Source organism: Maylandia zebra, linkage group LG11 (assembly GCF_041146795.1).
Source record: "Maylandia zebra isolate NMK-2024a linkage group LG11, Mzebra_GT3a, whole genome shotgun sequence".
NCBI classification, from domain to species: domain Eukaryota; kingdom Metazoa; phylum Chordata; class Actinopteri; order Cichliformes; family Cichlidae; genus Maylandia; species Maylandia zebra.
In genome coordinates, this window is record NC_135177.1 from 10,176,562 (window position 1) to 10,193,824 (window position 17,263).

The 17,263-nt window shown below is 40.1% G+C and overlaps 1 protein-coding gene across 1 annotated transcript; it reads right to left on the reverse strand.

Annotated features, from left to right (window-relative positions):
• Window positions 1-2,069: 2,069 nt before the first annotated feature.
• On the reverse strand, window positions 2,070-17,209 carry mboat1 (membrane bound O-acyltransferase domain containing 1). Its single transcript, XM_004565135.4, has 13 exons — window positions 16,930-17,209; window positions 16,330-16,475; window positions 15,169-15,246; window positions 13,606-13,701; window positions 12,100-12,155; window positions 11,657-11,711; window positions 9,172-9,364; window positions 7,610-7,802; window positions 7,396-7,499; window positions 7,213-7,277; window positions 6,991-7,123; window positions 6,450-6,601; window positions 2,070-4,623 (listed from the first exon to the last, which is right to left on the reverse strand). Exons 1-13 carry the CDS (start codon window positions 17,017-17,019, stop codon window positions 4,458-4,460), a joined length of 1,527 nt encoding a protein of 508 aa, XP_004565192.3. The 5' UTR covers window positions 17,020-17,209; the 3' UTR covers window positions 2,070-4,457.
• Window positions 17,210-17,263: the final 54 nt, after the last annotated feature.

Genomic DNA, 17,263 nt, shown 5'->3' on the forward strand with positions numbered 1-17,263 from the left:
CACAAAGAATCATGTGCTTCAATTTAAGATGGCTAGCGATAAACTTCAGTTGCTTAAAATTGGATTGTCTGTTCAAAGCAAAAAGGATTTTATGAAGGATGGGAAAGGTTTGCAGTAATAACAGCAATTTGCCTCTTTGAACCGCGCCGTTAAATGGCCTGTCCCAGGCTTTAAGGCTCTCTTCAGTGTGCCAGCCGCAGTAAAAACATATAATCTCAGTTAAAGTATGGTAATACTGCCTTTTCCTGGATACCATTTAAAATACACGACTGAAGTTATTGTGCTATTGAGAGCCAACAAGATCTCCAGTTCACAGAAATTTTGAGCTGCGATCTCTTTTTGTTGTTGTTGTTTTTTGAAAATAAGGTAGAAAAAAAGAAATGTTTGAATCCAGCATGCTGCAGTCAAATGCATGCATTGAGGATCTTTTTTGTTTGACGTTCTGGTGTTCCTCGAATGCTGTGAGTTGGTAAGTTGTTTAAATTCATTGCATTGGTACAAGCAGGAGCTGAGATCAGCTTCATCTCTCTAGGAAACTTCATTTTAGCCGAGAATAATCAGTTTGCCCAGTTGCTCCTGTGTCGTGATGGAGTCCAAGGGGCTGAAAAATTCATGTTTTGCTGTCTGTGAAGGTAAAGATGTGCTCTGTGCAACTGTATAAAGAATAGAACCATTAAAATAATCCTTAAATATAATGTAGACGGATAAAACTGGTGTAGATTATAGGAGTGTGTTGCTGTGTTTTGTTTCAGAATTGATCTGCTTTGATTAAAGTTGCGACCTGGCTGCAAACACCTTCCCTAGTGTGGACTTTGCCAGAATGTTCTGCATGAGGACGCTGTTTTTAAATGTATGTAATGTAAATGCGTGGCCTGCAGCTCTTCAGCCATCAGGCTATCTGCAAATGATGATAAATTTTGCCTCTTCACACCAACGCAGTGGATGTTAAATCAAAGTATCAAGATGGAATTGAAGTGCAGACTTCCAGGTTTAATTCTCAGGGTTTAGCAAAAGTATTTCATTCACTGTTTAGGAATTACAAGCATTTTGAAAGTCATTTCAAAACTTTGCCTTTGGATCATTAACATTCTGTCAGCTTGGGAAAGTGAAGCTGTGCTTTTCTTTATGATCCAGGAACTTCCAGCCTCTCCTCCTTTTTTAATATCTCTTCCTACTCCTGTGCAAGCGTTTGGATCAAATAGTAGCAAAGATTTAGGAGGACTAGCACAGAATGCATGAACAAATGAAAGACAAGGACTGAGCCTGAACAATAAGTGGAGGCTTTTTCTTGTTTTATATTGTTCATTAAGGACAGTTAAATTTTGTTTTGTTATTTGTTTCGATGATGAAATGTATGATAATCTTTTCTTTTTTCATTCTGTAATTTGATCAAACTTCATAGATTAGTCATTTTTTCCTTTCATCCTGTACATTTTTGTAGCTTGTGTGGAAAACTTATCCAACTTGTTTACACATTTTTAGGTGACAGGTTGAGGATTTCTAAGAAATATGCAAACACTACAGCTGACTAAAAAAAAGGTGCATACTCTCAACTTTTCTAATCCTTCTAGATGATTGGTTATATTTGCAAAAACTAGCTATGCAAGCATCCATACTTTTCTGATCAGCTGTTGTTGTTTTAATAACAGCTGAGGTATTTGAGTCTCTCTAAAATGAAAACAGTCAGGCAGTGTAGTGATTGTTCACTTCATTTTATACATGTTTGTTTTCCTCTCGTCTTGCCTCACAGTTGTCATTACGTGACTGAATTCAGGCAGAATCACTGCACACGCGCACACACACACACCCACACACGTCTGTGTCACATGGGAAAAGACGTGACACAAGGGACAAAGACGGAGCCCCTTTGAGAATATCATCCGAGGTTAAATTGCTGTGGGGAGAGGCGTCGCATGGAGAAGGAGAGCAAACTGTAAGAACGAACACAGCAAATGTTTTCTTCTGACATCAGAAATTGTTTGTTCCTAAAAGAGGTTTTACAGTCACATCTTCAGAGCACAAAAACAAAAAGCGTCTTCGTTATAGTTTATAATAAACCTGCAACAGAGTTTCATTCGAGCTTTATTTGTTACTCAGACTTTCCTCCACACAAAACACTAAAATGGAGCACTGGTGTAATCAGAAAATCTCACATTCTCACAGTCAGTACAATTAGACAGCAAACATCATCAAAGCAAATACAAAAATATCTTCAGTATCGGTATTAAATCATTTAAATAGCTGCTCGTCAACATATTCATACTGTAAATCTGCCCCTCTGCTCGTCTTCCTGCTCTAAAATCACAGCGCCGACACAGAAACCCGTGGAGCCACAAATATGTTGCCGGGTTAATGAGGCCTGTGGGTACCAAGTGTAATACACTCACACTTTTTAGACCCAAATGTACTCATGTACGTTCAAAGATTACCATATTCAAAAAAAATTTAATAGCATTTTTAACTTCCTTTAAAATACCCTGGTATGTCTATTTTTTAAGTGTTAAATTCATGCTTTCTCCTCATCCCAAGTTTTGTGAAGCAGCTGTAACATCACCTGATATGTCAAAAAGTCAAGCCTCAAAGCAGAGCCTTAATAAATTTAAGGGTTTAGTCAGTATGTAAAAAGTGAGCCAAACAGGCGAACATTTTCTGTCGTTATCAAGTTTAGATTAAATTCCAACACGGATAATAAAAAACATTAAGATTGTTCTTCTAACGTGATTAAACGTGATGCACTAGGCAACTTGTATAATGCATTGTAAGACATTTTCAAATGTGATGCGCATTTTCTTTACAAAACAACATCTTGCACTGCAACTCGTGTTATAACAAACGTATTGAAAAGCTATCACATAGCTTGCAGACAGCACCATTAAAGAACAATCCGACTGTGCCACCTTTAAAACTACTAATGCTCCAAAATCTGTAATCAGTCCTAAAATTTAAAAAAAAAAAAAAAGTACTGCAAAATAAATTAAAAAGGCAAAGGTGTCTCGTGTTTACAGTCTGTAATCTGCACATTAACTTCTAGTTTTTCAGCATCATCTGTGCAAAAGGAAACGCTTGTGCAGGGAAGAAAATGAATTCTGATGCAACGCCATCGTGTCACATGGAAAAATGGCTGTTTATGTCAGTCAGATGACTTTTCTTCATGACTTGGCTCAGCTCAGTTCACACAACCACCAGATGTCTCTGTTAAATCAAACCTCCGCTGCTACAAAGAATCACGGAAACATCACTTTTTCAGATCATAATTTCCATTTTGAGCCTTTTCTCAGCTTCCTTGACATTTTGCCAACAGGGACTGAGCACTGTGCACATTAACTACCTTCACTTTTGTCACTGTTAGAGAAAAGGGGACTTTCAGTAGAGGAATAGATCAACTTTACTAATTTAACTATGGGAAGTGTACTTTGGCTTTCAACCAACAGGGGCAAAAGATTTCATTTTATTTCTTACCTTTTCCTTTTTGTTCACAGGGACTGAAGCCAAGAAATATAGAAACTATAAAATACTAGTCTCCTCACCTGAAGGAGCTGCCATACTCATTAAAAACATTAGTAATGGTTAACAGTAATATTAAGGCTTCCACTAAAAAGCTTAAGAGCTCCATGGTCTGATTAGTTTTTCATGTGGTTTTAATCCAAGCCAGTAAACAGTGGAAGTATTGTGACAGTTCATGATTAGGTCCACATACTCGGGGGTCACTGACAGTGGCTGTTGGGATATAACAGTGGGGCGAACCATCACCCACACAGATCTACAAAATCCTCTGGGCAGAGCGAGTGCAGCGGGTGCAGCCTCCTCTTGGCATGCTCCTCTGCAGCCTCACAAGGGCAGCCTTTGTGTGCCGCCCGAATGCGACCGAGTACAAACATGTCTAAGAGCGACTATATGTGCGTTTTTGTTTCCTAGTGTCTATTTATGCATGAGTTTGCATGTGCATGTGTCCTGGTATTTGTGGCCCGTTTATGAGCTGCAGACCCGTTGTGCTGGCTGAGATCCCACCAGTCAGTGGGACAGCACAGATTGAGGACAGGAACGAAAGTGAGTCTCAATACTCTCTTCACACTGTTGTATTGTTGTTGGAGGAGGCAGGCTGGTGCTGGTGAGATGGCCAAGGAGGGAGGAAAAGCTGCAGGGAGCGGGAGTAGGTAAAAGGGGAAAGGGGGTTGGGGGCCAGCATTCTGGTGGCGGTGGTGGTGGTTGTACCAGAACCATTTCCTCAGCTGAGGTTTTTCTTCAGTGTCTGCCTGATGAGCTTCAATCATGGGAGAGGGCTCTCCCCGTACACATCCAGTACCATAAGTACAAATTTCCTTTACTCTGTATAGTCAAAAAATAAATAGCACAATGTTTTCCCATTTCAAGCTGGCTGAATGCCCTAGGGATACTCATTTGTCTTTGAGAGGAGACAGAGTCCTAAAAGCCTGGTAAAAGAACGCGAAGTGAGATTTTCAGTCTTTGTCATTGTTGTTGGAGTGAACATGCTGGCACTGGGCTGAGCACGGAGCGGAGGAGGAGACACTGGAGGTTTTGGTGGTGGGTTCCCTGGGTTTATGTTTGCGATGCAGGGCGACTGCAGCCAGAATGCTGATTATGTGCACGTGGAAGTACATGGACCTAGGTGGGAAAAACAGAGTGGAACTTTTATTATGTAGGGAAAAAAATGATCCAGCTAGATTTATACTAGATTCATTAATAATTCAGATTAGAAACGAGCAACAATATCACACTTAACTACTAACTTATGACAAGAAACCATGCGCATTGTGTTTACAATGGGGCAAGCAGTCATCATATGTTTCAAAACTAGTCACATGGCAACAACATAATGCATTTAGGCACGTGAGTATGGTTAAGATGACCTGCTGAAGTTCAAACTAAGCAACAGAATGAGAAAGAAAGAAAGGTGAAGTGAGTGACTTTGGATGTGACATGGTTGTTGGTGCCAGATGGCTGGAGTATCCTGAGCATTTCAGAAACTGCTGAGCAACTGACAATTTCCCACACAACAGTCTGGTGGTCCAAATGGTTAAAAATAAATAAATAAAATAAAAATATATCCGGTAAGAAGCAGTTCTCTGGGTAAAAATGCCTTGTTGATGCCAGAGGTCAAAATGGCCAGACTACTTTAGAGCTGATAGGAAAGTAACGGTGATTCACATTATTACACCCAAATAATTACAACCAAGATATGCAGAAGACCATCTCTTAATGCACAATAGTAGCAGAAAACCACACCATGCTGTCAGCTAAGAACAGGAATCTCACAGTGGCTCTCCAAAACTAGACACTGGAAGAACGTTGCTTGGATAAGATGCTGATGAGTTACAATTTCTGCTGCCAGATTCAGACGTTAGGGTCAGAGTTTGGTGTAAACACCATGAAAGCATGACTCTACAAGGCACGCCCTGCATGGTATTAATGGTTCAGGCTGCTGTTGGTGGTGCAATGGTGTGGGGGACCACACCTTGGTACACTTTGAGCCCATTAAGCTCAAACTGACCTACCTGACTATTGTTGCTGACCATGTTCATCCCTTTGTAACCACAATGTAACTAGTTTTTAATGGTGCTACCAGCACAATAACACACCATGCCAAAATGCAGAAAAAATTAACCCCAAAACTGGTTTCTTGAACATGTACTCAAATATCCTCCACAATCAACAGCTCTCAATCTAAAAGCACCTTTGGGATGTGGTAGTTTAGGAAATTCACATCATGGATGAGCAGCAAAGAAAATCTGTAGCAACTGTCATGCTTTTGCATGTCAGTATGGACTAATGAACCTAGGTGAGCCAATGCTGTGAAAAAACTGAAGCAGTTTTGAAGGCAAAAGGGCCTTCAAAGCTATACCATGCTAACAATACCAGTATTAGCATGCTAATACCAGTATTAACATGGTATACCTAATAAAATGGCCAGTGAGTGTGGATTAAAAATTAGTTCTAAGACCATCAAAATACACACGAACATGAAACGTCACCGAATTGTTTTATGTTTTTAAATAGTAAAGGATTTTTAAATACTACATAAACACAGTTGCGTGCTCCTATATGGTCTACAGGTGTGCAGACAGACATTTACTGCAGAAAATAAGGAAATAAAGGGGATTTATTATGCTAGAGCTAAAGGAGAATCTAGAGCATTGCAAAGAGCAGTCTCGGGGACTTGCCCTTACTTCCTGTCTCTCGCTCAACTGTCAAAGAGAGGAAATGTGGCCTAGAACGGTTTATTGACGCATGATATAAGAACTGTTGACAATCCACTCGGCATGCCTGTGGTTACAGTCAGCGTGATTATGCCTCTTTGGAAGTTTATGGATGTATGTAGAGGGGTTCCTGCTCACCTTCACATGTATGAGTACATAGAAAGATTAATAGAACGCAGAACCACACAGAGTTGAAGCAAAAGGATAATTTGATTAAAGCGGGGTATGACGTACCTGTAATAAACTATAGTGTAGTTAACTGCAAGAAGGAGAAAAGGCATGACAGTGTAGCAGATGGCCAGCTGTGTGGCTGCCCAAGTCAAGATGTCATAACCCAGCTTCATCACTCTGGAGCCCAGGAAGTAATGACGAATTGACCTCCGTATCTGGTGGGGAGAGGCAGACGGACAACAATTATCGTTTAACAGATGACAGGATTAGTGTATTCAAGGAAAACTTTTGTTGAACTATTTAATTAACATGCGAGAAGCAGAAAGTGCCAAGTGCAATAAAAAGTCAGTTAAAGCTGTTCCCAGAGAGGTTTTGTTTGAACAGGCACCAAAAACATTTTTAGAGCCACTTTCATACTGATAAGATATGTTTTTGTTTGTAGTTGTACTGAGGAAACTGAAATATCCTTAATCTTCACAAAGCTACCGTTGTAAATGTAACAAGAGCTGTCCCATCTATTCATGGTCAGTTTGTGTCCATACAGTCCGATTACCTTCCATTTGTATTTTAGAGCATTACTTTGCAGATAATGTAGACAACTTACAGCTCTTGCTGCTATGGTGATGGGGATGGCGGTGAGGAAGGTAAAATAGTACCCTGGATAAACACCATGCCACAAAGCAGACAGGATAAAGGTCAACGCCAAACGGTGCTTTGGTGCTTGGTCATAGCACACCCTGAAAAAGGAACGGGTTGGGAATTTCACTTTTTTTTTCCCCACTTTCCGACTGTGCACACAATTTGATTTCACACTCGCAACACTTACGTTTTAAGCCAAATTCCTGTTCGAATATTCCAGTTGTCTATGAAGGTCTTGAAGCTGGTTGCTGTCTAAAAGAAAAAAGATCAATAGCTACAATAAGAGTGTGCTCCAGTGTCTAATTAACTCACAATTGGACACAGTGCTGAAAGATCATGGTCTCGATTTTAAGCATCTGAAACGCGGCACCTCAATCCCGATGATGTTGAGGTTGCTGATGAGGTCCCAGGATGGCTTTCCATGTTCATCCATCCCAAGGAAACCATATCCTGCAGCATTGTTGACTGCATCAGCTGACAGAGGAAGAAGAAGATCATCACATGACATCCGTGGCATTTGTCCCCAGAAGCAATAAAAAACAAAAACTGGCCAAGTAAAACACACAGACGCACTAAATACCCACCTAATGTCCAGGCGAAGTAGAATTTGGGCCTTGCAGCTTGTATGGAGAAGAAAGCATAAGTGAGCCTGGTGAGGAAGGAGGCTTGGCTCACAAAGTCGGGGTCAACGTTGTACTTTATGGGCAAGGACCGAGTGACAGTAAGGAAGAACAGCATACAGCCGGCGCAGACTAGCAGCTTATGACAAACGGCGTTCTGCAGAGAAAGCAAATTACTTCTGAGCACTGATAGAAGCACCATTACAAATGGAGAATATTAGGATTACCATTAAATCTTAAGCAATCAGCATCTATGGCTTAACTTAACCCAAGAGAAACCAGAAACAAACTATCAGTTTGTAGCTCTGCTCTAGTGGATACATTTAAAATGTTCACCACAGAAGTTACACATTTTCTTTGAAGCTGAAAAAAGTCCTCCTGGGTACCTCAGTAATATCTGACCTTCTGCGACTATATGTTTGTAGCAGATTTTTATCTAGTCCACATCAGCCAAGACCTTTCTATAGTTTTTTTATGAAAATGAAGCCATGCAAAACTTTAACCTCCCTACTGAAGGTATTTTCTGAGTTATAGGCCCCCATGTAATTTATGCTAAAGAGGTTAGGTTGAAATTTGGTGCTTTTTAGGTAACCTTATTGTTTTTTCCAGCATAACTCCTTAAGTACAACAGCTATCACATGAAACAAATTTCAGCTATTAAAAACTGCAACCAATGTAATTTTACACCCTCTGCAAGTTTTACAATGTAAAGAAAAATCTAATTTTCTATAATCAACTTTCAGCGCTAGCATCACGGGATGCATCATAATTTTGATAGCAACTTTGCACAGATTTCAATTACTATGACAGAGTAACCGAAATAAACATTTATAGCTTAGACGTTTTATTTGTTTTCTGAGAATTCAATAGAGAAGTTCAAGGGTGTTTTCACAATGTTGGATAGATAACAGGTCAAAAGAAGTTACATCATAGCAAGGTCGTTTTGCTCTTTAGTCCTTAAAAGTCCTGGCCTGCTAACGTGAATTTTAAGGGCCTGTAATTCCAAAAATATTCATTGTGCGTAGGCGAAATTTTGCACATCTTTATTCAATTTAGACTCCTCTAAACACCTGTTCTAAGTTTTATCTACTCTTGTTTCTGTAGGATATCAAGAAGGCCAGATCCTCATGTCAATTCAGACACGCAACTCTTGCTGTGAACTTGTGTAAACTTATTTCCAAGGAACAGCCAATCAGAAGAAAACTAGCTAAGAAGATGGGGAAGAGAGTCAAAATGACCTACTTCAGAAACTGAATCAAGTGTAAGCATGCACCACATCCCAGTAAAAGAATTATTTTTGAACTGTGAATGATGTAAAGTAAAGGACAGTTCAAACGCTCTTTCAATAAAACAAGAACAAGAAGTAAAGCCACTGTAGTAAAGTTACAGAGATTCCAACCAATGGAAGACGAAACATATTGCTGGATAAGCATTTAATCCCCCTCCTGATAAAACAATAACCTATCAATATAAAAATGAAAAAAGTTAAAGACTACAAGAGTAGTAACCAGTATTCATGAACTTACCAGAGGTGATGGGTCCTGGGTCTTATTGTAGCCATTCTGCCGATTACTTGAGGCATGCTGCTGCTTGAGCCTCGTGCTGATGTGTCTGCCCTCTATGAAGTCTATGTACTCTTTGTAGTTACTGCATGGTCCCACCAAGACACTCAGAAAGTTCAGATTGTAACTCAGGTACTCGATGAGAGAAGGCCTCACACTACAAAGAGACGAGGCAGAAATCACTGAAAAGAAACAAACCTTTTCGAAACACTAACTGAGATCGCTTTGAGTGAAACGTGACGGTGCTACTTTAGATTTTCTTCCAAGGTGATCTGAGAAATACATGCCATCTAGTTTTAAATTAAACATCCAACAGGTCATGATCAGTCAGCATCATTGCTCGCCTTTAACTCTGTTTCTCTGACCCTGTACATATACCAGCTGCCGAGCAATAAAACGAACCAGGATGGGTATTAAAACCTGACCTAATTCATGACCAAATGTGCTTCCATCCATGTTACAAACTATGTGTAATATTTACAGTACAGGAGAACTTGTATGCAAAACTGGAATAAGGACAATGTCTGGTCCCTGATAAATAAGAACAAAATTAGTCCAGTTAATCGAATATTTAAGTATTATGACAAACACATCAATTACCAGATTTACAGCTACTGGGTTATTGCACAGGTAGGCGGCTATATTTTATGGCTGCTTTTAAAATACATTTTAATTCATTTTAAAACGGCATGCATAGTACAGTCCATTGATAATGTGATTTCATGAATTCACATGCACAAAAATGTTTTTCCATGCAAAACGATGTCTCTTTTCTAAGTTCCCAGCATGCTTTTTTCCATAAATAAACTATTCACCATGATTTCATGTCCTTGTCATTGTCCTTCGTGGCTAAAGGAAAAGAAACAGTTATTTATTCTTTAAATAAGGTCCAAGTTCAGATGCACTGTTAAAGTATCTGCACATCTTTGCTGCACATGTAAACTTTACATTATAGGATTACACTCACCAGTTACGTTATTAGGTACACCTGCTAAACTGCTCCTTAATCCAAATGTGTAGTCAGTCAATGACATGGCAGCCACTTAATGCATTTAGGCATGTAGACACGGTCAATGCTGAAGTTCAAACCGAGCAGTACAGTATAGAATAAAGTTGAATTAAGTGGATTTGAATGTGGTATAGTTCTTATTGCCAGACTGGTGGTTCAGAAAAAGCTGATTTTACTGGGATTTTCTCACACAATTATCTCTGGAGATGGTCAGAAAAAGAGAAAATCTCCAATAAGCAGTGGTTCTCTAGGCAAAAAAGAATCGCTGATGCCAGAGCTCAGAGGAAAATCGCCAGATTGGTCAAGCTGATAAGAAGGCAATAGTAGCTCAAATAACCACTTGTTACAACTAAGAGCTACAGACGAGCATCTGTAAATAGAACATTTATCAACCCTTGAAGCACCAGGTACCACACTGAGGCTACAACTCACACGAGCTCACCAAAACTGGACAGCACAAGACTAGAAAAGGTTACCTGGTCTGATAAGTCTTAATTTCTGGTGCAACATTTGGGTTGGGGTCAGAATTTTGTGTAAACACCATGAAAGTATGGATCCATCCTGGTTTGTATGAACAATTTAGACTGGTGGTGGTGGTGTAGTGGTCTGGGGGCTATTTTTGTGCCACACTTTGGGCCACTTAGCACCATATGCGCATTGTCCAATGGCACAGCCTACTTGAGTATTGTTACTGACAATGTCCATCTCTTTATGACCACAGTGTACTCATTGTCTAATGATTGCTTCCAGCATCATATCTCACAGCTCACATCATCGCAAACTGTAGTGGATTCCAAAGACCTCCACAGTCACAGTTGAATAGAGCACCTTTGAGTTGTGATGGTACAGGAATGTGAAATCATTCTGCATAATGAAGGTGTAGCTGACAAATCTGCAGCAGCTCTGTGATGCAGTCATGTTGACAAAGACCAGGGGTAGGCAACTCCAGGCCTCGAGTGCCAGTGTCCTGCATGTTTCAGGTGTGTCCCTGATCCAATCACAGCTGATCTATATGGCCAAATTACCTCCTTAGCATGTCTTGAAGTTCTCCAGAGGCCTGGTAACAAACTAATCATTTGATTCAGGTATGTTGACCCAGGGTGAGATCTAAAACCTGCAGGACACCGACACTCGAGGCCTGGAGTTGCCCACCCCTGATATAGACTAAAATTTGAAGAATGTTTCCAGCACCTTGGTGAATCAGTGTCATGAAAAATAAAGAGTTTGAAATGCAAAAGGGGGGCCAACCCAATACTAGCAAGTGTACCTAATAAAGTGGCTGGTATATGTAAGTTTATCTATGCAGACTTGAAGGCTAAAATCAGAGACATAGGAAAATCCCAAAGATCTCTAGTCTGTTAAAATTAGACTCTGTTTAAAAAAAACCACACACACAGTTACCACAGTAAGTTACTAACTTGCTTTGCTGTGTAAACTTACTTTATAGCCATGAGCTTCTGCTCCTGTGTCAACTGTTCAGTCTTCTTACACATACCTGAAAAAAAATATGGAGTTGTTGATATCTTTAATTCCCCCCTCCCCCCTTCTCTTGTCCTTCTTTAACAGATGTTTAATTCTGACTCTAAGAGACTTTTTCACTGAAACACTAACAACTCACAATGGAAAAAAAAAAAACACAAATGTTACTAACAACATCAATGACTGCACATTTTGTGGCTCACAATTATGACTTCGACATTACATTAGAAGAGAATCAGAAGGACGCGTTTTAATAAAAGCCTAGGCTACATGTTTTACAACAGGTGTGAAAATGTGTGTAAAAGCCTGTCATCCCTGTTAAGTTACTCAGACAGCATGCTGTGAAAGGCTTGCCAATGTGCTGAGCTTCCATATGTATGTGTGCATCCACTTGTCTGACTTACCGTCATGGAGCTGGAAAGCCAACGTGGTGAGCTTCTGTGTTACTATCATCAAAGGTCTGGGCAGAGAAAGATGGTAAATTATTGTTTTTAATTTATCTTAAGAAGTTTAGAAATTGATGCTCACAACCTGTGCCTGATTGTAGGTGGGCAAATTTGAAAAGATTTCACTTTAATAATCATTTTAAATTGTATAAATGTTGCAAGCATGATAGCATAGCAATTCTAATATATGTTTTTGTTTTGTTTTTTAAGTGAAAGTAAAAACTTAAGTCATTTAAAGCATTACCAATTTAAGCACAGCACTTCCCAAGCTCACCGAGCCTCTGTGAGAGACTCTTGGATTTATTTACCATTGTGAATCACTTCATTCTTCTCTAGTTGTGGCAAATCAGGTCACTTATTAATCCAATGCAATACTTTCCTATCCCCAGAGCTTCATTGGATCATCGGGCCCCTTTTAAACCAGCACAGCTAGATTTTCAGCTTATCAAGCACACATTTAGGAAACTCATGTGAATGTGTGTCCACATATAAACTACGTCTCTCTTGCACACACACACTAGTTTGTGTTGGTGTGAGGGCTGCATTGTGTGCACAGCATGGAAAACTGAGGCAGAGAGAGGCTGGCCATGTGGCTGGCAGTGCCAGCTCAGTGAGAGCTGGCAGGGGGCTCTGAAGTAATGTTTTCAGCCAGTATGTGCAAAACTCCAGTACTATAGCATACAGGCTCCATTTTCCATTTTGTACATTATAGAGCGGGCATAGTACCTATGATTTTCATGTCAAGTGTCAATTTCAGTTCATGGAAATGCTCTTGAACAAATGCAAACAGACTTTAGAGACAATGGCTAGATGCATAACACCCTACTAAAGACAGAGCAAGAAATATAGAGGGAAACCAGAAATCTATCAGCATGAATGACTGCTGTTCAGTCTGACTCACACAACCTTTGCTCAGAAACAAAGTTAAGTAGTGAATGTAGTTTGTTTTTTGGGTTTTTTTGTACTGAATTGATACCGAAACATGAAAGTGTATCAAAAAATAAAATAAAATCTGGATCCCTAATTCAATATGGGATCACCAGAGGCTGACTCACAGTCCTGGCTGCTCATCTCTAAAGTCACATGGAGTCTAAATGAGGCTGCCAACAAATTAATCCGCACTGGAACAAGGCAAAGTAGCTGCTGCTGAATACAGAGGCCAGCAAAGTCAGCTGTCGCTTTATAAAGTATAACCACACATAGAAAAACAGACATTTCCAATTAAAATGGGAGGCAGAAAGCAGCCTAAGCTGGGCAGCGTCAACTGTGAACAATGCTGCTGCTATTTTTTTTTTCTTCAGTTGTTTTATATGTACACAAGGCTGGGGGAGTCGGTGTGTAAGCTGGTACCACCAAGGGTGGAAACTGATAACGTATCTAAACCTCAAATGTCTCCATAATGTGCTGTCACAAAGAAGGTGTGGCAAAGAGGAGAGAGAAAGAAATGCTTCAGATTTTCCTCACCCAGAGAAGTCAGTGGAAGGTATTCCATAGTTAAAGATGAAGACTCGGCTCACTTGGCACGCAGTCAGATAGCCCATAGATATCACCATGGAATACCTGAGTGGAAAAGAATGACACAAAGTAAATAAAGTAAAGGGCAGTTCAATCAATCGTTTAATACAATACCTAGAAAAAAAGAAAAAGGACAAGCTGGTGTGGTAACAGTTGAGTCACCAGTAAATGCATTTGAGGAGATTAAGAAGTTTCCTTAACTTATGAGTCATTAGAAATTACTGCAAGTGATTGTTGCCTCTCTGGGTTACTTCACAAAAATTTAAAAAAAAAAAAAAAAGTGAGCATAATGTTTCTTTTTTTTTTAAAATATTTGTGCCATTTACACTACCTCTAAAACTTCCAGCATGGTTTAACTTTGACAAGACGCAACTATTTCATCACACTCTCAAATGAAAAACAAAAGAATGAACAGGCACAGGTAAGAACTTGTGTCATTTCTGCAGGACTGAAAACCTGATATTCTGCTTTACATTTCACATTGTCAAAAAATTTTAAACAGTTACAAACATCGGCATATCTTAAAGTAATGATCACCCGTTGTTCTGATCGTTCCCTAGATTGTCCTGGCTTTAACCTAAAATGTTCAATTACTTTGTTTCCCCGTGTCAGTGACACAGAGGTGTGTGTCCAGAAGCCCATGTTGAGTTTACACAGTGTTTTGCCTCCAAAGCCATAGAACAATACCAGTTCTACTTTGCTCTACCTACAGGTAATCCTTGAATACCTCACCAAGATAACCGTACAATTTTGCTCTAGTAATAAAAAAACAAAAAAGCAACAACTGCCAGACACACCTGAGCCATGCTGTCTGAAGTCAACACCCATATCCACCCAGACATAATGGAAAATGTGCATGTGCTCTTAAGAGTTCCACTGAAACCCTGTAAACATGAAAGTTTCAACATCCGCATAAACACCTGCTAGCTATCTTCATGAGTAGACTGGTCAGGCTGGCATGCCTGGCTGCCTGTCGCCTGACGTGTTCTCCAAAGGTTTCATGCCTTTAAAAAAGTACTTTCGTTCAGGCCACATTGGAACAGGAAGACAAAGGGGGCGAGGTGAAGTAGAATGAAGTCTTTCTTGGAATGCGCGGCAGGGAGTGAATGAGTGGTAAACTTCAAGGGCTTAAACTGAGCAACTTAGCCCACCTATGAAGTGAATGGCTTGTGGGCTGGGTTGATCTCGTCTGGCAAGTTTGACCTGAAAACAGCAACAGCTAGTTCTGCAGCCCTATCATGGTAAACGCAGTCCTGTCAATCACATACCGGCTTGATGAAGCAGGCACGTCAGTCAATGCAACCGGAAAGGTGTGTGCGCGATGAGAACGACTACAACCAGACCGACTAGGCTTAATTCATGGTTACAGGAATTACGGGCAAAAGAGCAACAGTTGCACAATCCATGTAAGAATCCACTGGTGTTTCAGACTTTTGTTTCTGTCTTTCAGAATCCATTATATAGCCATTCCCTAGACTTTTATGTTGATTGGCCTTTGAGGCTTGAATTTACCTGTGCACATTGTTGAGGTCAGCTTTGATGATGATCAGGTAGTTTGCAACAACCACAGCCAGGATGTGAGATGAATACCTGCAGAAGTGACACAAAACATTCTGTAGGTCTTTTCAATGACACAGGCAGCATGTGCCAATACAACTTAAACACATTTCCCACAGATACCTGCTGCTAAAGCACTACAATACACACCCATACAAATACATGCGTTTCCAATTTGTCTCATGACCGCATAGCCTCAGTGTTCTACTACAATTATAAGCCCGAGGCATTAAAAACATGTTCTAACTGTGCACCCAGGCCAGTTAGTACCATGGCTATTTCAATGTTGTAGTTTAGCATTGTCTTGCTGAAACAAACAATATGCATGTTGTCAGAGTGGCTATATTATTTTGCTCTAAAACTTACATTATTATTAATGTGGCCTTCACAAAAGGTGGATGATACCAATGCCTTGTGCATTAAAGGACCTAGACACCACAGATGATGCTGTAGTGGCAGGAGGCAGAAGTGTTTTCTTGATCTGGTTCACATGAAGTGTTCCTGAGCGCATGCAATAATTTTTCCTACAGAAGGTCTGTTTTTAGTGCTGCAGCCTGAGGGCCTGAGACCATATTCTTAAAGAACTGTTGATCCAGTGGTCTGGTCTTTTTCTTCTTACGTTGACCTGCTACCATGTTTTAAGCACATATTTTTCCAAGGACAACACCATTTTTTCTTTCAGCATTTAACACATTGCTTTGTAGTATTTTTCCAATTAAACGTGTGATGTAAATGATTCATTAATCACTGCATTCTGATTTTATTTAAATCTTATACAGGTGGGCCCACATACAGCCCACTTTGATATTAAGTGAGGCTAGTGAAACTCCCCTTTCTGTCATTGTAAAGACATTTGAATATTTAACCCCTGAGACTTCTTAGTAGAAGAAAAAGAAGTGCCGTTTCAGTACATCTTAGTTGTTCAACATAAGTGTGTGAAATTACAGAAAAAGTTCTGGTAGCTTATTGCCTAGACTGTTCTGTAATTATAAAATATAAAGTTTTTGTTCATTGACAGAAAACACTTTTTGAAACATGGACACATAAAATATCTTTGACTCACATACTGGAGAAAAAAATGAATGGAGCAGTGTGTGAGACAGTGCCATACATTACCATCCAAAGCAGAAGACGAGAAAACCAATACCGAGCAGAGCGGCAACAAAGTGCCTGACCAGGGGACTGACATGGGCCGGGCTGAGGTAGAGACGAAAGCAGAAGGCAGCAGTTAAGGCAAACAGCTGGCATGCCAGAAAATTCACCTGTGTGGGAAGAGATAAAAATGAGGATTGGGGTGAACAGCAAAGAGAGATAATCAACAAACATTTCACGTTTTATACTTTTATAGGCAATTAAGGGCTTTACGGTATATTATCATAGTGTACTATGATAGTGTAAAAATTTTATAGGGACGTAAAACAGCAGCGTATGACACGTTGCAGGACTGTATCGTTATTTTTATTATTAATAATTTTCTTTAAAACGACAGAATTTAGTTTTTGGACAAAGCCTCCAATAAAAGGACAATAATGTGGACGTGGACGACTTTTAAGGAGCCACGGCACGTGTGTCCCACAAGTGACACAAGGTTAATTGACGGAACATCATTTATGACATGAAATTTATTTATTTTTTAAGAAAAAAACCCAGTAATATATCAAAAGATTTAATTCTTCCGAAATAGCCCCACTGACTTGTGACTCACGCTTGTCCTACCTGATCAAGAGGAAAGCCCAAGTATTCACTGACAGGCAGCAGCCACTCGGATCCAGTGGTTTTAAACGGAGTCTGTGCCGGCTCGCCCATCCTACGCAGCTGTTCTGTCACGGCACCTCGGTTTGCCAGGTTATCTTTACGTGTGTTTGTAGCTAACTACGAACTATTTTCTGTGACTGAAATTCATCGTTTTCCCTTGAGCGCCTGTGACAAGTCAAACCAGTCGACAGACCAGGAACACTCCCTCCTCCTTCTTTCCCTCCCCGTCAGTACCAGTCGAGTTAGACAAAGGCAGGCGAAAAATAAATAGCCCTTCCGGTTGCGGCTTACAAAA